General features: G+C 39.6%; 2 protein-coding genes across 7 annotated transcripts in view; one reads left to right on the top strand and one right to left on the bottom strand.

The window, feature by feature from the left end:
* The window catches only part of nudt9 (nudix (nucleoside diphosphate linked moiety X)-type motif 9), a 241,099-nt gene that overhangs the window by 54,165 nt on the left and 164,785 nt on the right, over window positions 1-22,149 (top strand). The gene's annotated exons all lie outside the window — the stretch shown is intronic.
* Window positions 5,392-22,149, bottom strand: part of gdpd3a (glycerophosphodiester phosphodiesterase domain containing 3a) — a 55,077-nt gene continuing 38,319 nt past the window's right edge. For 4 of the 6 annotated variants that reach the window (XM_062453185.1, XM_062453213.1, XM_062453176.1 and 1 more), the window contains 3 exons: window positions 6,424-6,483; window positions 6,237-6,288; window positions 5,399-6,003 (listed from right to left, as the gene is read on the bottom strand). In XM_062453185.1, coding sequence (XP_062309169.1) covers window positions 5,875-6,003; window positions 6,237-6,288; window positions 6,424-6,483 — 241 coding nt within the window. In that variant the 3' untranslated portion in view covers window positions 5,399-5,874. Of the gene's footprint in view, window positions 6,004-6,236; window positions 6,289-6,423; window positions 6,548-22,149 lie in introns of all 6 variants that reach the window. The other 2 variants (XM_062453203.1, XM_062453167.1) reach the window with 2 other exon arrangements.

Genomic DNA, 22,149 nt, shown 5'->3' with positions numbered 1-22,149 from the left:
CCTGCAAAAATGGTGGACAGATCATCCAGAGTCCCATAAATGTAATATTTTCGTTTTAAATAATTGATAAAAAAATTATGACAGTCATGTATGGTGCTCTACACAGTCCTGTACTGCAACCATGTTCTTAATTGAAACGTTTAAAAAAATTGCTAGTTTGCTACGCTAACATTACATTGCTGATTTACACAACAGTACCGCATTTCTCTGATTAGCCTTGAATGGACTCCATGCATGTCTACAGTTTTAACTAAACTCCATTAGCAGCGAATTTCGTTTGATATCAGTGCATAACACTACTTGCTTTGGAGACATCGATATACGTAACCGTAACCAAGTGGTGTCTCATTTCATAGAGCTATGTAGCCCATACCCCTCAGTTTCGAGATACAAGGGCTAGGGGTAAACCAAGGGCTAGGAGTAAGGGGTAGGGGTAAGACAGCGTATTGGGATTCGGCCTTAGCCTTCCCCTTGACACACGCGCGAGCTTGGCGAGACGCACACACAACATTTCAGGAAATTGTGGGCTGACCAAGCCCCCACTCACTCCTTGGTTTTTAGCATAGGCCCTTGTGGTGTAATTGCATTTCTGATTTTGTATGCAATGGTAAAAAAGTTATCCAAATCCTGAAACATTGATAGTATAGGCCATGAGTAACTACCACACCACAAATGGCCCACCATTACCCATAGGTAATAGCTACGGCCACGCCCCAATTGTCAATTTTCTAAGTGATGGCATTTCTACCCCATCAATCTAAAATGTCGGAAACTATACAGCCTTACTTATCATGGGAAACCATACAGTGGTGACCCACACCGTCCACCATGTACGGTGATTTTTTAAATAAATATCTTCTTATGAACCATGACTCCAATTGACTAAAAATTTGGTTTGATGTGTAGACCAAATATGAAATATGCTAGTTTGAGAGCAAAATAACTATGGAAATACATGTCTATGGCAAGTCAATTTTTAAATGGTTTGCAATGTTGAGGAGGAACCCGCCATGGCTGCCTGCAGCTATATTTGCATATTGGTTCTGTATTACAGTGTAACTCGATCTCAGCATCTTTTGTCCCACACTGCATTTTTTGTTGCATTTTTGTGTGTCACAAAAACCCTTTCTTTCAAATGTTGAAGTCTGAGTATGAGCAGCTATAGGCAAATTGTTCTACATATTACATTAACCTACTAACGACACTGAAGTGCACAGTGAACTAGGTCAGATGAATAAAACCTTTCCATTGCAAACCTTGCAGATAATCATGAAAGTACTGTGAATGGACTTTGACTGTGGCTTTAAGAAAAGGTGAGGCAAGTAAATGAACCGTTTTTGTGTTGTGCAAGTGGTAGGCCTGGGGCTTATTGAGGGCATTGTTATTACATTGTAGTAGCTGATTGTCAGGAATACACATGGATGTACTTGTCCTTCAAGTCCCACACAGATATTTTGTGGTGTATTTTACTTTATCCCTTGCTATTAGAAGTACAGTAGTTGTGCATACACAGTGTTAGTCTTCATAACATTAGTTATGAATAATGACACTAATCTAAATCTGGTTACACTAAGAAATGTAGTGTTGCATTTCAAAAGTTTCATTCAGGGTATTGTAGTGAGGTCCGCAAGACCACACAGAGCCAAAATCTTGCCACACCTGAAAAGTGATTCAATCACATCAGACAAACCTAATCAGCCCTTGTGACACCCTCAGTATGCTGATTACCCACCAAACGCTGATGCAAAGGAACCATAGAATTGGGGGGGGACCTCCCCAATCTACCTAATCAGCCCTCCTGCTAGCTTGCAAGCTTCAAAGGGCCTGATTTAGACAACACGTCTCCAGCGACCATTTGCTATCCGTTTCAGCGGCGATTTGAACAAAGAACATACCTTGATCAGAACTTTTGAGGAAAGTTCTTGAGACTTCACCTTTACCACAAGAGTACAAGGTGGAGAATTATGAGAGGGATATTTGTGTCATGTTTGTTACTTTGTTTTAATGTTGTGTTCACTGAAAACTTGATTCTAGTAACAACTCCTTCTTCCTGAAAGATAACCACATCATTCTTGGTATCTACACAAAGCTATCATAATAAAACAATCATTCAACTATATTTTGTAACTGTACCACGATGTCCAGAACAATATTTGAATCATCGAATGAACCAGCCAGAGATCAGATCACACCTTTGGTAGGTGTGAAGAAAGGAGGGGGGAGTTGAGAACCCAGCTTCCCCCAATCCACATCTGACCCCAGACGGGTCCTCCCTCGAACTGTATAAAGCCCTAAGATGACCATCAATCTCTGACTCCAGCGAAACCGACCATGGCATGAACGCCATCAGGATTGGCGTTCCAAAGGACGTCGCTAAGCTTCTCCTGAGATTCAACTTCATAGTGAACGCGTCACTATCTGGACGTTTCAACAGAAGAACCAAAAACGCAATTCTGATTGCGACTTCACTGAGATCCCGCAGACTCAGTCACATGACCCTGCGCAGCTGCGCTTTGACTTCAGAGTCTTCAAATGGACCTTTGGCGCAAACCTACCTCAAACTCATTGATCAACCCCTGATCAAACGTAACTATGGCTAACGCTCTTTCCTCCTCGACATGGCATTGGCGTGAGCTCTGTTTATGATTTGTAAGGATGTAATCATTGACTGTACAATTTCTGTCTTTCTTTAAGTTAGACCATTTCACTCTGTTCATTGAAACCAATCTCTCATATCAAACCCATAATCCAACTTGTTCATAAGATCTGTTTACCTTACTTGAATAAATTCATTGTAAAGATATTTTGACGTGCGTGTTCACTGATGTTACGATTGGCTCTACACTTAGAACAAATTCATTCCTAAAGATGAGACTGATTATTACATATTAAACACAGGATTCCCTAATGTCCTAAACCAATATTAGGGTGGTGCCCCGAGACTTTATGATACATTAAGTATTTCTATCTTTAAACGAGCAAACCCCAGTACAGTATTGGAAGCTGCTTGTAATTCTCTTGAGTAACCGCAGGAGGAGGTCAAAACAAAGTCTATGACTAGAATAGTGCAAACAAAACTTACCATGTCTTTCATATTTTTTATTTTATCTAACCTTTATTTAACCAATCATTAAGAACAAATTCTTATTTTCAGTGATGGCCTGGCAAAAAGCTGAAGCTTCTTGAGGGAGAGGGGAAGGGAATAATCAAATAGGACACTAGGTTTATATGGTACTAAACATTGTATTTAATATCTCTCGTGTATAATTCTGATAGGTATATCTAGTGTGATTACATTTTGACTGCTTATTAGACAGAACAAACCAAATTTATTTTTAAAAGACAAGAACTGTAGGGAACATCCTTTAAACTTTTTTCTTACGCCAAAATCTCCATGGTTGAGATTTAGTCAAAGACAATCTTTTTATAAATGAACTTAGAAGCAACACTCAACAATAAGGAAATACGTTACACTATGAAACCATGTCATGTGATGAGTGTATCAGACTGCCAGGAAAACACCTTGTTTATAGATCAGTAATTTGATTGTTGATTACATTCTGTCAGTCTTGATTTCTTTGTCTGGAGAGGTAGTTTGACAGGAGGGTGGGATAGTCTGTCATGACTCCTGTGGCTCCTGTTTTAAACGCTGCAGTTATATCTTGCTCCTCATTGCAAACAAACAAGTGTACCTGTGAGATAAGACAAATGACAAACAACCCAATAAGTTATTTTTATTATCTTCACTTCTGTCACAATAAATGCATATAATTCATCTATCTCCCCTAACATGCCAGGAGGGAACATTTTGGTCATCAAGTCTAATTGAATAGACCTGTCAATGGAAGTCAAAAGCACCTCTTAAGTTTATTTCTTACGAAGAAAATGAAGACAGTATTAGTGTTGATGATGGTGATTGTAATACCTGAATCCCTCTTGATGCAAGATGTTTCAAAAGGCTCTTTCTCATAGTTAACCTAAAATTAGGTAAAACCATGATTATTAGTGTGATGTCCATCTCTTCATAAACCCACATCTGGGCTTCATCAGCTGAAAATCATTCTTGACATGTTGAAAACAGCCATCAATAAAAAAAGAGGGAAAATACCAACTTCTCTATTAGAGAGATAACCAGTCTGCTCTTCAGTATGCGTTCCTCTGGAATGTATGTCCTGCACGATATAGATAGATGCCCAGTAGAGAGTGAGAAAGGTATTTGCTCTTGCTCTGTTTACACTAACACACACATATGGAAATATTAGATAAATACTGTAACATTTAGGATCCTAACACTCATGAACATATAATAAATATAGCTGCAAGCAGCAATGGGGGGGCCAAGCAGGTCAGATGACCCAGAAAAGACTTTAGACAACCCTCTTCCGTACTCGGAGTTCTGAGTACACGCAGCAAGTTTGGTGTGAATCCATCAAAGATTTGCTGAGATACGACACAACTTTCTGTTTGGCGGCTCTGCCGCCGATTTCGCTTGGCTGTACCGGACAAACGGTTTCGAAAATCTAAAATAATTTTGATAGTTTGTGTGAGAATTGCTTTGACTATATACAGCTAGACTACACGTAGCTAGCGACTGCGTTGTACCTGGCTTCCTTTGCAGTGGCTTACAGTCTCGCTAAACAGATAACCAGTGACATGGCAGGCTTATTGGCTTTGGCTGGATTCGAACCTCTTACGTTGCCCTTGCCAGGACACCAACTTATCCTAGTAAGCCATTCTCAGTGATGTTCAGTTACTGTGTAAAAATATAAGCAGTTTGTCCTGTGGCAAGCGGTTGTCAGATTTGGCCCAAGTCAATTTTGACATGTCAAGGTGATTGTGGTCTGAAGATAATCTGTGCCAAATTTGGTGAATATTTGATACATTTTGTATGAGGAGTAGGGGAAAAAGGTTTTATTCATTCATTCATTCAAAATGTTGGCGTGAGCTCTGTTTATGATTTGTAAGGATGTAATCATTGACTGTACAATTTCTGTCTTTCTTTAAGTTAGACCATTTCACTCTGTTCATTGAAACCAATCTCTCATATCAAACCCATAATCCAACTTGTTCATAAGATCTGTTTACCTTACTTGAATAAATTCATTGTAAAGATATTTTGACGTGCGTGTTCACTGATGTTACGATTGGCTCTACACTTAGAACAAATTCATTCCTAAAGATGAGACTGATTATTACATATTAAACACAGGATTCCCTAATGTCCTAAACCAATATTAGGGTGGTGCCCCGAGACTTTATGATACATTAAGTATTTCTATCTTTAAACGAGCAAACCCCAGTACAGTATTGGAAGCTGCTTGTAATTCTCTTGAGTAACCGCAGGAGGAGGTCAAAACAAAGTCTATGACTAGAATAGTGCAAACAAAACTTACCATGTCTTTCATATTTTTTATTTTATCTAACCTTTATTTAACCAATCATTAAGAACAAATTCTTATTTTCAGTGATGGCCTGGCAAAAAGCTGAAGCTTCTTGAGGGAGAGGGGAAGGGAATAATCAAATAGGACACTAGGTTTATATGGTACTAAACATTGTATTTAATATCTCTCGTGTATAATTCTGATAGGTATATCTAGTGTGATTACATTTTGACTGCTTATTAGACAGAACAAACCAAATTTATTTTTAAAAGACAAGAACTGTAGGGAACATCCTTTAAACTTTTTTCTTACGCCAAAATCTCCATGGTTGAGATTTAGTCAAAGACAATCTTTTTATAAATGAACTTAGAAGCAACACTCAACAATAAGGAAATACGTTACACTATGAAACCATGTCATGTGATGAGTGTATCAGACTGCCAGGAAAACACCTTGTTTATAGATCAGTAATTTGATTGTTGATTACATTCTGTCAGTCTTGATTTCTTTGTCTGGAGAGGTAGTTTGACAGGAGGGTGGGATAGTCTGTCATGACTCCTGTGGCTCCTGTTTTAAACGCTGCAGTTATATCTTGCTCCTCATTGCAAACAAACAAGTGTACCTGTGAGATAAGACAAATGACAAACAACCCAATAAGTTATTTTTATTATCTTCACTTCTGTCACAATAAATGCATATAATTCATCTATCTCCCCTAACATGCCAGGAGGGAACATTTTGGTCATCAAGTCTAATTGAATAGACCTGTCAATGGAAGTCAAAAGCACCTCTTAAGTTTATTTCTTACGAAGAAAATGAAGACAGTATTAGTGTTGATGATGGTGATTGTAATACCTGAATCCCTCTTGATGCAAGATGTTTCAAAAGGCTCTTTCTCATAGTTAACCTAAAATTAGGTAAAACCATGATTATTAGTGTGATGTCCATCTCTTCATAAACCCACATCTGGGCTTCATCAGCTGAAAATCATTCTTGACATGTTGAAAACAGCCATCAATAAAAAAAGAGGGAAAATACCAACTTCTCTATTAGAGAGATAACCAGTCTGCTCTTCAGTATGCGTTCCTCTGGAATGTATGTCCTGCACGATATAGATAGATGCCCAGTAGAGAGTGAGAAAGGTATTTGCTCTTGCTCTGTTTACACTAACACACACATATGGAAATATTAGATAAATACTGTAACATTTAGGATCCTAACACTCATGAACATATAATAAATATAGCTGCAAGCAGCAATGGGGGGGCCAAGCAGGTCAGATGACCCAGAAAAGACTTTAGACAACCCTCTTCCGTACTCGGAGTTCTGAGTACACGCAGCAAGTTTGGTGTGAATCCATCAAAGATTTGCTGAGATACGACACAACTTTCTGTTTGGCGGCTCTGCCGCCGATTTCGCTTGGCTGTACCGGACAAACGGTTTCGAAAATCTAAAATAATTTTGATAGTTTGTGTGAGAATTGCTTTGACTATATACAGCTAGACTACACGTAGCTAGCGACTGCGTTGTACCTGGCTTCCTTTGCAGTGGCTTACAGTCTCGCTAAACAGATAACCAGTGACATGGCAGGCTTATTGGCTTTGGCTGGATTCGAACCTCTTACGTTGCCCTTGCCAGGACACCAACTTATCCTAGTAAGCCATTCTCAGTGATGTTCAGTTACTGTGTAAAAATATAAGCAGTTTGTCCTGTGGCAAGCGGTTGTCAGATTTGGCCCAAGTCAATTTTGACATGTCAAGGTGATTGTGGTCTGAAGATAATCTGTGCCAAATTTGGTGAATATTTGATACATTTTGTATGAGGAGTAGGGGAAAAAGGTTTTATTCATTCATTCATTCAAAATGTTGGCCGCAAAATATAACAGAGGTGCAGGCGAGAAAATGTGTCATTTACATTTAGATATTTAGCAGACGTTCTTATCCAGAGCGACTTACAGTAAGTACAGGGACATTCTCCCCGAGGCAAGTAGGGTGAAGTGCCTTGCCCAAGGACACAACGTCATTTTTCACGGCCGGGAATCGAACCAACATCCTTCTGATTAATGGCCCGACAGACATTTTTACAACTGATATTTCTGTATATTTTATATAAAAATGCTAAAAATACTTATTATTTATAAAGATGACATAGATTTAAAAGCATCTTTTTTTTTGCTGCTCATTTACAACTCAAAATACGAGTGAAGTGTAGAATGAAATAGATATCTTCTCATTTCCCCTGCAAGAGGCAGCCTCATAGCTGAATCAAAACGAATACATTTGGCAGACCGGTGTAAAAATTGACCTAATCTCTATGACGTACTTTTAAGTTGTTCCCTTCTCGTGATATTGTCAGGCATTTAGCCTACTCATATTGCATTCATTCATGAATAAAGAACCCCCTTTGAAGATTATTCTACGACGTTACCGGCAGTAGAAGATGGAATCGCGATTCAAACAGCACCATCTGCTAACTGAAAATATGCCATAATATTGACATTTATTTAGTGGAAAATCGCTCATTCATAAAAAGCTCACTGGTAGCGATCATTGTCAGTAACAACGCAAAATGCGATATAGCCCTGTGTGGAGAAGCTGCACCGGTAAATTGTACTACTACAGTAAAGTACTAGACTACTGCTGTGTTCATCTTGGTAGCGATTGTGTTCGGTTTAGGCTGAAATTAATTATTTTCATGAACAGATTTGACAAAGTTTAGGCTGTGGCAATGAAGTTCAGGTTAGTAGTCAGATAGTTTCACCTATTGAAAGACTTTTGATTTAAGTAAGAGGAGTGCCGAACATGTTCTGTCGCCGTTTGACTTCCTAAACAGCTGTGTAGATGTTTTTGTAGTGTGTCTCGCGTAGGCTACAGTATTGCAGTGAGCAACACTGGTTTGAAACCACAGGTAATGATAATTTCACCAACAAATCGTTTACTTGTAATGTAATGTCATAATAAATCCTACAACGAAAAAGTATTTTTGAGGAATGTTTATTTTAACGATTGAAAACAGATGGATCACTGTTATGTGTTGCCCAGGCAACAGAGGCTAATGTCATGATGCTAATAATCAGTGAAATAGTAGACTACTGTTTCCGAAAGTAGATGTACCTCCTTAATAATATCAGCTTATATTGTACATTACACAACATTTCAGGAGTGTGGGCTGACCAAGCCCCCACTCATTCCTTAGCTTGAAGCGAAGGCCCTTGTGGATCTTGATGGTATTGCATTTCAGATTTGGTATCCCATTGGTAAGTCTGCTGCATGGATTTTTCTATACAGTGACAATTTGTGAAGAATATACATTTTTCAATGGTTCGCAATGTTTGGAGGAATCCGCCATTGCTGCTTGCAGCTATATTTATTATTAGGATTCCTCCGTAAGGAGGAAAACTATTGTTATTGTTAGTTTTATTAGGGGCCAAGCAGCGAAGCTGCGAGGCACCTATTGTAATTGGTAGTATTATTAGGGGCCAAGCAGCGAAGCTGCCAATTGTAATTGGTAGTATTATTATTATTATTATTAAAACTAACAATAACAATAGTTTTCCTCCTTACGGAGGAATCCTAATAATAAATATAGCTGCAAGCAGCAATGGCGGATTGGTATTATTAGGATTCCTCCGTAAGGAGGAAACCTATTGTTATTGTTAGTTTTATTAGGATTCCTCCGTAAGGAGGAAACCTATTGTTATTGTTAGTTTTATTGGGTGTGCTCAAGCCTTCGGCGAGAGCACAACCTTTGTTCTCTCACATATATATTATTATTATTATTATTTTTATTTCTTTTTGCCCCCCTAAAACTCAGTCAATATTTGGCCTACATAGACAACGTAGGTGTCAAAAGTTTCGTCTTGGTAGCGATTGAGTTGCTTCTATTGTAATTTACGTTCCGTTGCATGGTTTAGGCTGAAGTTTGTGGCGAAAAGTGAAGCTAACGGTGGCTAATTTGCTAGCCACAGTCACTGACGTTACTAACGTCACTACGTCACTAACGTCACGAAAACACGCGTGACTACCTTTGGCAGAACATTCGTTTCGCATCTGTTAACTTGGGGGATAGCTAGGCTAACTATAGCTTTACTGCAAGGCAGCTGCAGAAACGCCACAAGCAAAGAGGCCAGGGTGATAACTATTTACTCATTTTACTTTGTGATATGACACACAATTGTCATGTGTAATGTAAAGTATAAGCTGATATTATTAAGGAAGTACATCTACTTTCGGAAACAGTAGTCTACTATTTCACTGAAGTATTAGCATCATGACATTAGCCTGTGTTGCCCGGGCAACACATACTACAGTGGTCTATGATGTAGCGTTATCTGTTTTCAATCGTTAAAATAAACATTCCTCACATATACATTTTCGTTGTAGGATTTATTCTGACATTAGTAAACGATTTGTTGTTGAAATTACCATTACCTGTGGTTTCAAACCAGTGTAGCTCACTGCAACGCTGTTGCTTACGCGAGACACACTACAAAAACATCTACACTACACAGCTGTCAAACGGCGACAGAACATGTTCGGCACTCCCCTTACTTAAATCAAAAGTCTATCTAACTACTAACCTGAACTTCATTGCCACAGCCTAAACGTTGTCAATCTGTTCATGAAAATAATTAATTTCATCTTAAACCGTACAACGGAACGTTAAATCCAATTCAACCAACGCAATCGCTACCAAGACGAACACAGCAGTAGTCTAGTACTGTACCGTAGTAGTACAATTTACCGGGGCAGCTTCTCCACACAGGGCTATATCGCATTTTGCGTTGTTACTGACAATGATCGCTACCAGTGAGCTTTTTATGAATGAGCGATTTTCCACTAAATAAATGTCAATATTATGGCATATTTTCAGTTAGCAGATGGTACTGTTTGAATCGCGATTCCATCTTCTACTGCCGGTTAACGTCGTAGAATAATCTTCAAAGGGGGTTCTTTATTAATGAATGAATGCAATGAGTAGGCTAAATGCCTGAAAATATCATGAGAAGGGAAAAACTTAAAATGACGTTTAAGTCATAGAGATTAGGTCAATTTTTACACCGGTCTTGTAATCTTTATAAATAATAAGTATGCATTTTTATATAAAATATACAGAAATATTAGTTGTAAAAATGTGCAAAGACGGACCCCTGTGCAACTGACGCAAGCAAGCACACCCTACAATTTCCCCAGAAATTGTACCCTCTCTAGTTATTAGGGTTCCTCCGGTAGGAGAACCCTATTGTTATTGGTGGTATTATTAGGGTTCCTCCGGTAGGAGAACCCTATTGTTATTGGTGGTATTATTATTATTTTTTACCCATGGGAGTCAATGGCAGCCCCTAGACCAGTACCGTAAAAAGTTGTGAAATTTGGCATGTTGAAACTGCAGACCATTAGTAACTACCATACCAAACATGGGCCATGTGAGACAATAGGTGGCGCTACAGGCCACGCCCCAATATGTCAATTTTCAAATTGATGCCATTTGCAGGCCATAAGTCCCAAAATTCTGAAATTCATTACATATGCCTTATTTCTCATGAGGAATAAAAAAGCCTCAAGAAGCTATAACGGCAGCCATATTGGATTTTTCTGTACAATAAAGATTAAGGAAACGCGTTTTTTCACTACTCCTCCTACATTTTTGGTCGAATTTTCTTCAAAATTGCCATAGATGATATCCAGACTGAGCCTCACAAAAGTTATCGTAGGGATTTCTGATTTTCAAAACCGTTTGTCCGGTAGAGCCAATCAAAATCTGCAACAAAGCAACCAAACAGGACGTTTGGTCAAATCTCAGCAAATCTTTGAGATATCAACACCAAACTTGATATGTCACGTGGAAGACACTACAACATGTTACCATGTGCAAAGGCAACTTCATACCTCTAAAAATGATTTATATAAAGCAAATTGAATTTATTGCTAATGCTAAAATAATGCTTTACACATCCGCCGGCCAAAAACTGATACTCTGATTCAATCACTAGTTCATATGAAGACTGAAGAGAATGTTGAGTACACAAATCTGAGAAAAAGTTGACTGTAACATGAAAACTCGATTTTTTGTGAATATTTGAAACATGCATGCTTGGCTAATTTCTAGGGCTGTTTCCACAAATCCTCTCTCCCTTTGCTCCTGTGCGCGCGTGCTCCACATTCTCACACACACAAGGGGCCAGAGCCCCTTGACACACGCATGCTTTCTTGAAAATGTGTGCTGACCAAGCCCCCACCCTCGTTTTTTAGCCCTGTTTCATTTCGCTTCCAATCGCAGCTCGCTGTTACGAATATAAATTCTTTTTCGGCGGCCATTGTTGTTTCCCGTGTCCCGTGAAAGTCGTGTCCCGTAAAAGGCAGCCACTTTCGGTAAGTCCTGTTTTTACACATTTTAAGCTAGAATTAATGATTGGGTTTGTGAAAGTACACTACTCTTGAATTATGGTGAAGGTTTAGCACTTTTAGACCTTTTAGATCGTGATTCTGAAGTGACGGAAAACCGAACTCGAAAAGTAGCTACTGTAGCTCTAGCTTTTTTCCTCTGTGTTTTTAATTGGTGAGTCATTTTGCATCTCGGCGAATTGTTCATCAAAAAGGTCGAGGAGAGCAGCCTTTAGGAGAAAAAGCAATTCCCCACAGACCTGTCGGCTCATAATGGTGATTTTTGGCGTGAAAGTCTTTGTAATAAGCCTATGCGGCAGGGAGACCGCATAGGCGCTTAGGCGGCAGCCATGGTTTCGTTGCGTCATGTTCATAAGTTCACCATTTTACAGTTACGTTTACACGAAAAAGGTCGAGGAGGGAAGCCTTTAGGAGATGTGGGAATTGTGCTTTTAGCCAGATGCTCCGATTATTTTTGTGTTTTGTGGACTTGCAATTTGAGTGATACTGCGTCCCGGGGGTACATTGTTTTGACGTTAGCCTCAGAGTCAGGCTCGGCTCGCCCACTGGCAGTGTGTAAACAATTTTGTATTTCACTCAATTCTACTCCAAAAACGTCAGGGATGACTGCTTTTTGTAGACAAGGGCCTGCTAAAGATAGTCAGTATATCTGATTTTTCAAGGCGAGCCTGTTTCATTCGTCATATGCCCTGAGAAAGCGACCTACGTTAGCCAGGCTAGTTTTGCCAATTTCGATAAGTCAGGCTATTTAAAGGTCTCTTACAGTCAGAATCACTGTTTACAAGCAAAGGTCGAGCTGGTCTTTTGTCAGATGTGTATATATTGACCAGTTTAGAGGTAAATACTCTTGCCAGAGCCTGGAATCGAACCCGTGTTTCGAGTGACTGCATGGGTCTCCATGAGGTCAACACATTTGGATTAAAGTTCAAGTAATGACACTGCATTTCACAGTCAAAACTGAAGTCTGTATCAAGTGTAGATGGGAAAAGCTTCATTTTTCACAACTGACATGGACCCTTTCTTCACTTTGACAGGTCTGGAGGGTCATGCAGAGGCCTGCTCAACAGAGTTCAACAGAGGATGCAACAGACTCGAGGATGGTGAGATCCACACAGACCCCTTGCTGGACTACCCCTCTCTAGCTGGACAGCTTCTCTTCAGCCCTGACCCCAGAACAGCTTGATCCAGCTGGCCTGCCTGCCTGCCTGCCTGCCTGCAGGCCCTGCTTGCCCCTGCCTGCCAGCCCTCCAGAGACAGTCACCCCACAGACACAGTAGCTCTGCAGCCTGCTTTTTTGAGGACATTGATGAAAAAGGACAAGCCAGCATTACTTTGATGAAAGTCTAAATGTTTAATCCTTTCCATGTGCCAGTATGCCAAGCTGCTGACTTTGTGTCTTAAGTGATGAAACTAGTTCAAGTGATAGACTTTTGACCTGAATCCAATGATTATTCATCTGAATAAAAACCACTCAAGAGAAGTACTGCTTCTTGGAGCATTTGTGCTCCACATCAGTACATCTCACACATTTGCCTTTGTTTCCATGGGATTCATGGAATTGTTAGTTTCTGCTCCACCATTTCCACCCTAGTGTAATAATAAGTATAATTTAGGACAGCAATTACATTTTTGTGTTATCCTTCCGCATTACACACATTTAGTCAATGTTCTTAAACTCAACCGATTATTGTCATTTTACCATACTGTTCATATTGAACAGACATCAGTGTTTACTTGGAAAGATGACTGTATATTTCCACTTTTGATTTGTATTTCCATCGTAAGTTTGGTCTTTAATTTCATTTGGAAGTGGTATTAAAAGGTCTTACATTTAACTTGTTTATACCTGTAGACACCCTGTGAAGCCCCCACTGCAGAGACAGTTGGTGACAGAGAGGTGCAGACATTAAGTTAAACATGCCTTAAGAATAGAGTAACAAATAGAGACTAAATGTGTAAATGGCTGTTGAAACTCAGTTCTCTGAGTTGGTGCATGTCAGTTTAGGCAAAGGTAACCTTTTAAACCTCTAGGTTTAAAACAAATTCAGATTTGATTGGAACTCTCTTTTATACATTTATAGTTGGATTTGACATTTAATTCATTTAGCAAGTTGTTTAACTCAAACAACCATAACACGGTACATATGGTATACAAAGCTGCAGTCAGATTTGGCGAAATTGTTAGCTTGGATGTTATCTTTACATATAGATGGGGTCTTGTTGATGCGCACGCAGCTTCAAGGCAGAAAGACGCGTTCCATTTCACTTTTACTGTACCTACACCTTTAATGTTCCCGCCATCCCCCCATTTCTGAATAAAGTTCGACTGATCTGATTTGTTGATTTCTGTTGCTATGAAAACCAGTTTAGCCAAGCTAACTAACATTGTTTTTAGCTAGCTTGCATTACCATTCAATTGCTAACAAAACATTAGTAAAAATAGCTTGCTAATCGGGCAGAACTTGAACTCGGGCAGGAGACTCTGAGACCTCAGCGCACCACTAGCATCTCGTCATATCACGCAGTCGGAGCACAGCTAGATAATCAGCGTCAGCGCTCTTGGGTACCCAGCATGCAGTGCGGCATGTTAAAAAAACAACAGCTACGCAAGGGATTTCAGTTGTTGTGTTCGTTCAGTTAGATGTTTGTAATGTTATTGGCCGGGTTTCCCAGATTCGTTAAGAAGCTCTTAACGCTAAGAGCTTCTTAGGAGCGTTCTAAGAGCGTTCTTAGAACGCTGTTAAGAAGCTCTTAGCGTTAAGAGCTTCTTAACGAATCTGGGAAACCCGGCCATTGTTTGTTAGTTAATATAATCTTGTTGGTCACCTTGAGTGTGCATGCTGTGTAGTTTAATGGGAACAGAGAGTCGGCCATTTTACTATCACAGGCTATACTTGCAAGGAGCTGAACGTGGGCTGTGCCCTAGACCAGACCAATTGCCTATGAGGCTAATCTTGATTCTGGATTGACTGAGATTCTGGAAAGAGATCTACTCAAGAAGAGAGTCAATATCTGTGGTTTTCAAGCCATCTTTGAGAAAGTTTGAAAACAATGTTGCGGTTAATATGTTTTGATTGTGGGAGGCAACTTTTGGACTACACCTAAACCTCATGCGGCCACCGCACCACCCGCACTGGCAAAGAGGGAAACAGCATGGATGGGGAAAGTGTGTGGGCAGAGCAAGCAGTAGTAGTACATAAACTACACACATCCTTTACTAAAGTGTATTCTGACTTTCATAAAGTTATTGTTGTAATCAAAGCTTTTAAAGAATGGATCTCTGCATGATGGGCCTGACCAGAGCACAGGTGGCCTGACAGAACACGCTTCAAAGTTGTCACTTTCAAAAGGGTGGCATTTTAACCCTGTCAGTCCAAAATGTCTAAAAGTTGGTACGCATGCCTTATTGCCAATGGGGAACAAAGAAGTCTCAAGAACCCATAATGTCGGCAGCATGGATATTTCTCTACAGTGACAATTTGTGAAGAATTTCAAAAAATGACTTCAAATCAGCCATTGATCCAATTGTCTTGAAATGTTGTGTACATGTATGAAATACATGTCTGTGTCATGTCAATTTTGTAATGGTTTGCAATGCTGAGGAGGAACCCGCCATTGCTGCCTGCAGCTATATTTAGGATTCCTCCGTAAGGAGGAAACCTATTGTTATTGTTAGTTTTATTAGGATTCCTCCGTAAGGAGGAAACCTATTGTTATTGTTAGTTTTATTATTAGGGGCCAAGCAGCGAAGCTGCGAGGCCCCTATTGTTATTGTTAGTATTATTAATATTATTATTAGGGGCCAAGCAGCGAAGCTGCGAGGCACCTATTGTTATTGTTAGTATTATTAGGGGCCAAGCAGCGAAGCTGCGAGGCACCTATTGTTATTGTTAGTATTATTATTATTATTATTATTATTATTATTAGGGGCCAAGCAGCGAAGCTGCGAGGCACCTATTGTTATTGTTAGTATTATTAGGGGCCAAGCAGCGAAGCTGCGAGGCACCTATTGTTATTGTTAGTATTAATATTATTATTATTATTATTATACTTCTTAAGACTGGGTGTCTATGGCAGGCCCTAGAAGCGCTTGGTCGAAAGTTGTGAAATTTGGCACACTCATTGGGGACAGTCCCCTGGTCCAATTCACAAAGTTTCATGTCCCATACTCGGGCACTCTAGCGCCACCAATGGGTCAAAGTTGGAGTTGTGTTTACACACGCAACTTTTAAACCGTATGACCCATTTTCAAAAATGAGGTACCATTGGATTCCCTGGATCAAGCCGAATTCAATGCACACCATGGCGTCAATTTCAGGTTTATAGATTTTCCGCTATTTCCGGTTTTATCAAAAACCTTTGAAAGCCTACTCCTCCTACAATCTTTGTCAAATCTTCTTCAAAATTACCAGATATGCTCTTCAGACCAAGCCGCACAAAGGTTATGGTAGAGCATTTTGATACCCACAACCGTTTGTCCGTGACAGCCAATCAAAATCAGCAGAAAAGCCACCAAACAGGAAGTGAAGTCATATCTCAGCAGTTGTTTGAGGCAGGGAAACTAAATTTGGTAGGCCGCCTTGGAAACTTATTCTGAGGATGTCCTCCAAAGATTGTGTCATGTGACTAAAAGGGGGCGTGGCCGGAAGCATAAACGTGTTTTGGCTAATAACTGTTGAAGTGTTTACCTTAATAAAGTAATTTCTTTGTCTGTTGATGTCTTGTGAGATATCAAGCCTGACTATTAATAACTTTTCATAAAATTCGAACGGACGTGGCCGCCATTTTGGATTTCATGGAAAAGTATAAAAACCTTTTGCACGCCCCAATTTTTGTCCAATGTTTACCAAATTTGGCAAAGATGATCTTTAGACCCAGTTTCACAAAAGCAATCAGAAGAATTTTCAATTTTCAAAAACGTTTGTTCGGTAGAGACGATAAAAAGCGGTGGCGAAGCCGCCAAACGAGGCGCAAGAGCATATCTCAGCAACCATTTGCGCGATTGTCACCAAACTTGGGTTCCATCGTTCCCATGAGGAGCAGAGGAGGCCTGCAGTGTTATACCAGAAAAATAACTTTGAACTATCAGTACTCTTGAACGCAAACATATATTTCAACCAAACTTGGTGTGTTGCATGAGTGCAACAGGTTGTTGTGACTTAACCCTTGTGCTGCCTTCGGGTCACATGACCCAAAGGTTCATAATGAACCATCATTGTGTTTACCCAATTTTACCCAATACAAAAACAAATAAAAATAATTTTCTTTTAACCTTTGCAATGTGGGGGGTCTGAGACAGCACAACGGTTAAAAGAAAATGCTTCACTTTGTTTTTGTATGCGGTAAAGTTGTCGCAATACGACGGTGGGTCACAATGACTGATGGGTCAGAATGACCCGAAGATAACACAAGGGTTAATTGTTGCACAAGTGCTATGGAGGCCATGTCCTGCTCTGGACTGCTTGGCCCCTCCATTGCTGCTTGCAGCTATATTTATTATTATTATTATACTTCTTAAGACTGGGTGTCTATGGCAGGCCCTAGAAGCGCTTGGTCGAAAGTTGTGAAATTTGGCACACTCATTGGGGACAGTCCCCTGGTCCAATTCACAAAGTTTCATGTCCCATACTCGGGAACTCTAGCGCCACCAATGGGTCAAAGTTGGACTTGTGTTTACACACGCAACTTTTGAACCGTATGACCCATTTTCAAAAATGAGGTACCATTGGATTCCCTGGATCAAGCCGAATTCAATGCACACCATGGCGTCAATTTCAGGTTTATAGATTTTCCGCTATTTCCGGTTTTATCAAAAACCTTTGAAAGCCTACTCCTCCTACAATCTTTGTCAAATCTTCTTCAAAATTACCAGATATGCTCTTCAGACCAAGCCGCACAAAGGTTATGGTAGAGCATTTCGATACCTACAACCGTTTGTCCGTGACAGCCAATAAAAATCAGCAGAAAAGCCACCAAACAGGAAGTGAAGTCATATCTCAGCAGTTGTTTGAGGCAGTGAAACTAAATTTGGTAGGCCGCCTCGGAAACTTATTCTGAGGATGTCCTCCAAAGATTGTGTCATGTGACTAAAAGGGGGCGTGGCCGGAAGCATAAACGTGTTTTGGCTAATAACTGTTGAAGTGTTTACCTTAATAAAGTAATTTCTTTGTCTGTTGATGTCTTTTGAGATATCAAGCCTGACTATTAATAACTTTTCATAAAATTCGAATGGACGTGGCCGCCATTTTGGATTTCATTGAAAAGTATAAAAACCTTTTGCACGCCCTAATTTTTGTCCAATGTTTACCAAATGTGGCAAAGATGATCTTTAGACCCAGTTTCACAAAAGCAATCAGAAGAATTTTCAATTTTCAAAAACGTTTGTTCGGTAGAGACGATCAAAAGCGGTGGCAAAGCCGCCAAACGAGGCGCAAGAGCATATCTCAGCAACCATTTGCGCGATTGTCACCAAACTTGGGTTCCATCGTTCCCATGAGGAGCAGAGGAGGCCTGCAGTGTTATACCAGAAAAATAACTTTGAACTATCAGTACTCTTGAACGCAAACATATATTTCAACCAAACTTGGTGTGTTGCATGAGTGCAACAGGTTGTTGTGACTTAATTGTTGCACAAGTGCTATGGAGGCCATGTCCTGCCCTGGACTGCTTGGCCCCTCCATTGCTGCTTGCAGCTATATTTATTATTATTAGGATTCCTCCGTAAGGAGGAAACCTATTGTTATTGTTAGTTTTATTATTATTAGGGTTCCTCCGGTAGGAGAACCCTATTGTTATTGGTGGTATTATTATTTTTTACCCATGGGAGTCAATGGCAGCCCCTAGACCAGTACCGTAAAAAGTTGTGAAATTTGGCATGTTGAAACTGCAGACCATTAGTAACTACCATACCAAACATGGGCCATGTGAGACAATAGGTGGCGCTACAGGCCACGCCCCAATATGTCAATTTTCAAATTGATGCCATTTGCAGGCCATAAGTCCCAAAATTCTGAAATTCATTACATATGCCTTATTTCTCATGAGGAATAAAAAAGCCTCAAGAAGCTATAACGGCCACCATATTGGATTTGTCTGTACAATAAAGATTAAGGAAACGCGTTTTTTCCCTACTCCTCCTACATTTTTGGTCGAATTTTCTTCAAAATTGCCATAGATGATATCCAGACTGAGCCTCACAAAAGTTATCGTAGGGATTTCTGATTTTCAAAACCGTTTGTCCGGTAGAGCCAATCAAAATCTGCAACAAAGCAACCAAACAGGACGTTTGGTCAAATCTCAGCAAATCTTTGAGATATCAACACCAAACTTGGTATGTCACGTGGAAGACACTACAACATGTTACCATGTGCAAAGGCAACTTCATACCTCTAAAAATGATTGATATAAAGCAAATTGAATTTATTGCTAATGCTAAAATAATGCTTTACACATCCGCCGGCCAAAAACTGATACTCTGATTCAATCACTAGTTCATATGAAGACTCTTGAGAATGTTGAGTACACAAATCTGAGAAAAAGTTGACTGTAACATGAAAACTCGATTTTTAGTGAATATTTGAAACATGCATGCTTGGCAAATTTCTAGGGCTGTTTCCCCAAATCCTCTCTCCCTTTGCTCCTGTGCGCGCGTGCTCCACATTCTCACACACACAAGGGGCCAGAGCCCCTTGACACACGCGCGAGCTTGGTACACGCACAACAAGACGACCATTTTATTTTATTGTTGGAGAACTCCTGCAGCCCTCAGAGATTTTCATTGTTACATTTGACAGTGAGTAATAAGATCCTACAATGGCAGTACAAAACATGTATTTTAGCGTTTGTATTCGTATGATAACTTGAAGACTTTTATACTGTCGTAAACAGGATAGCAGCTAATCTATCTAGGCTAGCTGAGCTAAGGATATCTCTTTGTACAGACAGTATTACAGGCTAGCAAGTCGTAAAATCTTTAACATTATACTTGCTTCTGTGAGACGCGTTTGAAATTTGTATACTGTGCGTAACTATGCGGTTGGGTTGTTCTATTTTTACATGTCATTGTTGATGTAATTTAAATTAGTACGGTGAGTTCCAAATGTGTCTTTCGATTAAACACTGCAGCGTGTATTACACAATGATCATTTGTGGTGCGGCGTTTATTCGAAGGCAACGTTTAATTAGTAAGACAGATTCAGTGAATTGTAGTTGCAGTGCGGCCATACACAAACAAATAGACAAGGAGGTCAAACAAATGCCGAGCAAGCTATAACCCTTAAGGCTAGTTTTTGCTTTTGTGGACGGCGTTTCAAATTTATGTACTGTACGTACCTACGGTTGGGTTATTCTATCTTTAGCTACATGTCATTGTTGATGTAATTTTGTTTGTTCGTTCCAAGTTTTTCTGACGGTCTTCACATCGTAAGTTATTCTTTTCCAAACTGTAGCTAGGTAGCCTAGTTTGCTGCACAGATAGAGCTACCTAGCATTAAACAAGTAGCAATGATACCATGGTTGTTTTGCTTGCTAGCTTTGTTTGGGTTCATGGTTTGATCGTTTAGGAGTTCCATTGAAAGCCTATAGAGCTACAATACGTTTGTAATCGGCATGTTGTACTATGCTGCACGATTTCCCATCTCTTGATAACATTTTATATTTGTATCAATTTTATACACTAAATTGCCAAAGTATTCGCTCGGTTGCCTTTACACGCTCATGAACGTGAGCGACATCTCATTCTTAAACCATAGGATATGATGTCGGACCACCCTTTGTAGCTATAATAGTTTCAACTCGTCTAGGAAGGCTTTCCACAAGGTTTAAGAGGTTTATGGAAATGTTTTACCATTCTTCCAGAAGTGCATTTGTGAGGTCCAACATTGATGTGGAACAAGAAGGTTTGGCTCGCAGTCCCTGCTCTAATTCATCCCAAAGGTGTTGTATTGGGTTGAGGTCAGGACTGTGTGCAGGCCACTCAAGTTCGTCCACACCAATCTCGCTCATCCATGTGTTTATGGGCCTTGCTTTGTGCACTGTTGCACAGTCATGTTAGAACAGGAAGGGGCCATCTCCAAACTGTTCCCACAAAGTTTGGAGCATGAAATTGTCAAAATGTTGGTGAATTATTGCATTTCAGGAAATTAACTTATGGGTAGGAAATATTTAATGGATTGGGCTCGGCGGGGTATTTTGTCATCCATCCATTCCTACTCCATGCTCTTGATTATGTAATTGACCTACAGGTACATCTTCTAGTATATGTTTATTTGTTTTAATTTTCTAATGTGAGTCAGTGGCTTGGCAGTATTTTAACAGTAAGGTTTGGTTATTTGTGTTAAACTGTGATGATTCTTTTGGTGAAACATGAATTTAAAGTAAAAACCATTTGCAAGATAAATTGTTCTCAATTGGTCTTAATTTCTATTTATAGTCGAGTCCGTTTCTCTATGTTTACATTTTACAGACTTAAATTTGAATGTAGACAGTGTAAATTGAATAAAGGTAAATAATGGATGTCTAAATATTTTTTTTAAGTACAGAGATTGGTGTTTTGAGAATCCTAACCATTTCAATATTTTCTTAAAGGTCTGTATACTAGAACTGTAGAGTATGAAGTTATGATAATGTAAGACTATGAAATTGTTAAGCAGTAGTGTGGTATGTTACATTTCATAGTTTTTGATGGTTTTTCTATGTGTTTTTTAGATGCCATGTTCCAGCAAGAGATCCAGGGACCAAGGATCCACTGTTGAGGTTAGACTTCCTTGTGGGAAAAAATGCTAAACCAGTGTGTTTAAGTGATAAGATTAATTGAGAAAAATGAATGTGAATGAGCATTTTTAACAACGTCTTTGTTACGGACCCATGTTTAAAATGTCCTAATTCAGTCTGTATAGTTGTGGTTGTGTGTTTTTTCTTTTCTCCCCTCTTTCTTTCTATTCGCTGCATGCAGGTATGGTCTAGTCAGCGTTTGTTGGCGGTTGGCTATCAGTCTCCCTATCTCGTGATTGGCAATCAGCCGCGCACTTCCAATCAGCGGTTTAGTTGTCAACATAAAATTACCACACTGGTCAGAGATTGCTTTTTGCTTTGGAAAGTTGCTTGTTTAGAGAGTTGTCAAGTCAGAGAGACTTCTTGTTGAAATCATTGTAAATGTTGTTATTATTTTGTTAGAATGGTTTGCTTCATAGTGAACCCTTTTAATAGAGCAGTTAGTGGTGCAGCGTTTATTCGAGGGTGGCGTTCATTCAAGGGCAACGTTTAATTGGTAAGAGAGATTCAGTGAATTGTAGCTGCAGTGCAGCCATAGACAAACACAGAATAGACAAGGAAGTCAAACAAAAGCCCAGTGTAAAATGTATGCC

The sequence above is a fragment of the Osmerus eperlanus genome, chromosome 2, assembly GCF_963692335.1.
Source record: "Osmerus eperlanus chromosome 2, fOsmEpe2.1, whole genome shotgun sequence".
Taxonomy (NCBI): Eukaryota; Metazoa; Chordata; class Actinopteri; order Osmeriformes; family Osmeridae; genus Osmerus; species Osmerus eperlanus.
Note: the sequence above shows the minus strand (reverse complement) of the source record. Positions and strands in the feature narration are given on the sequence as shown.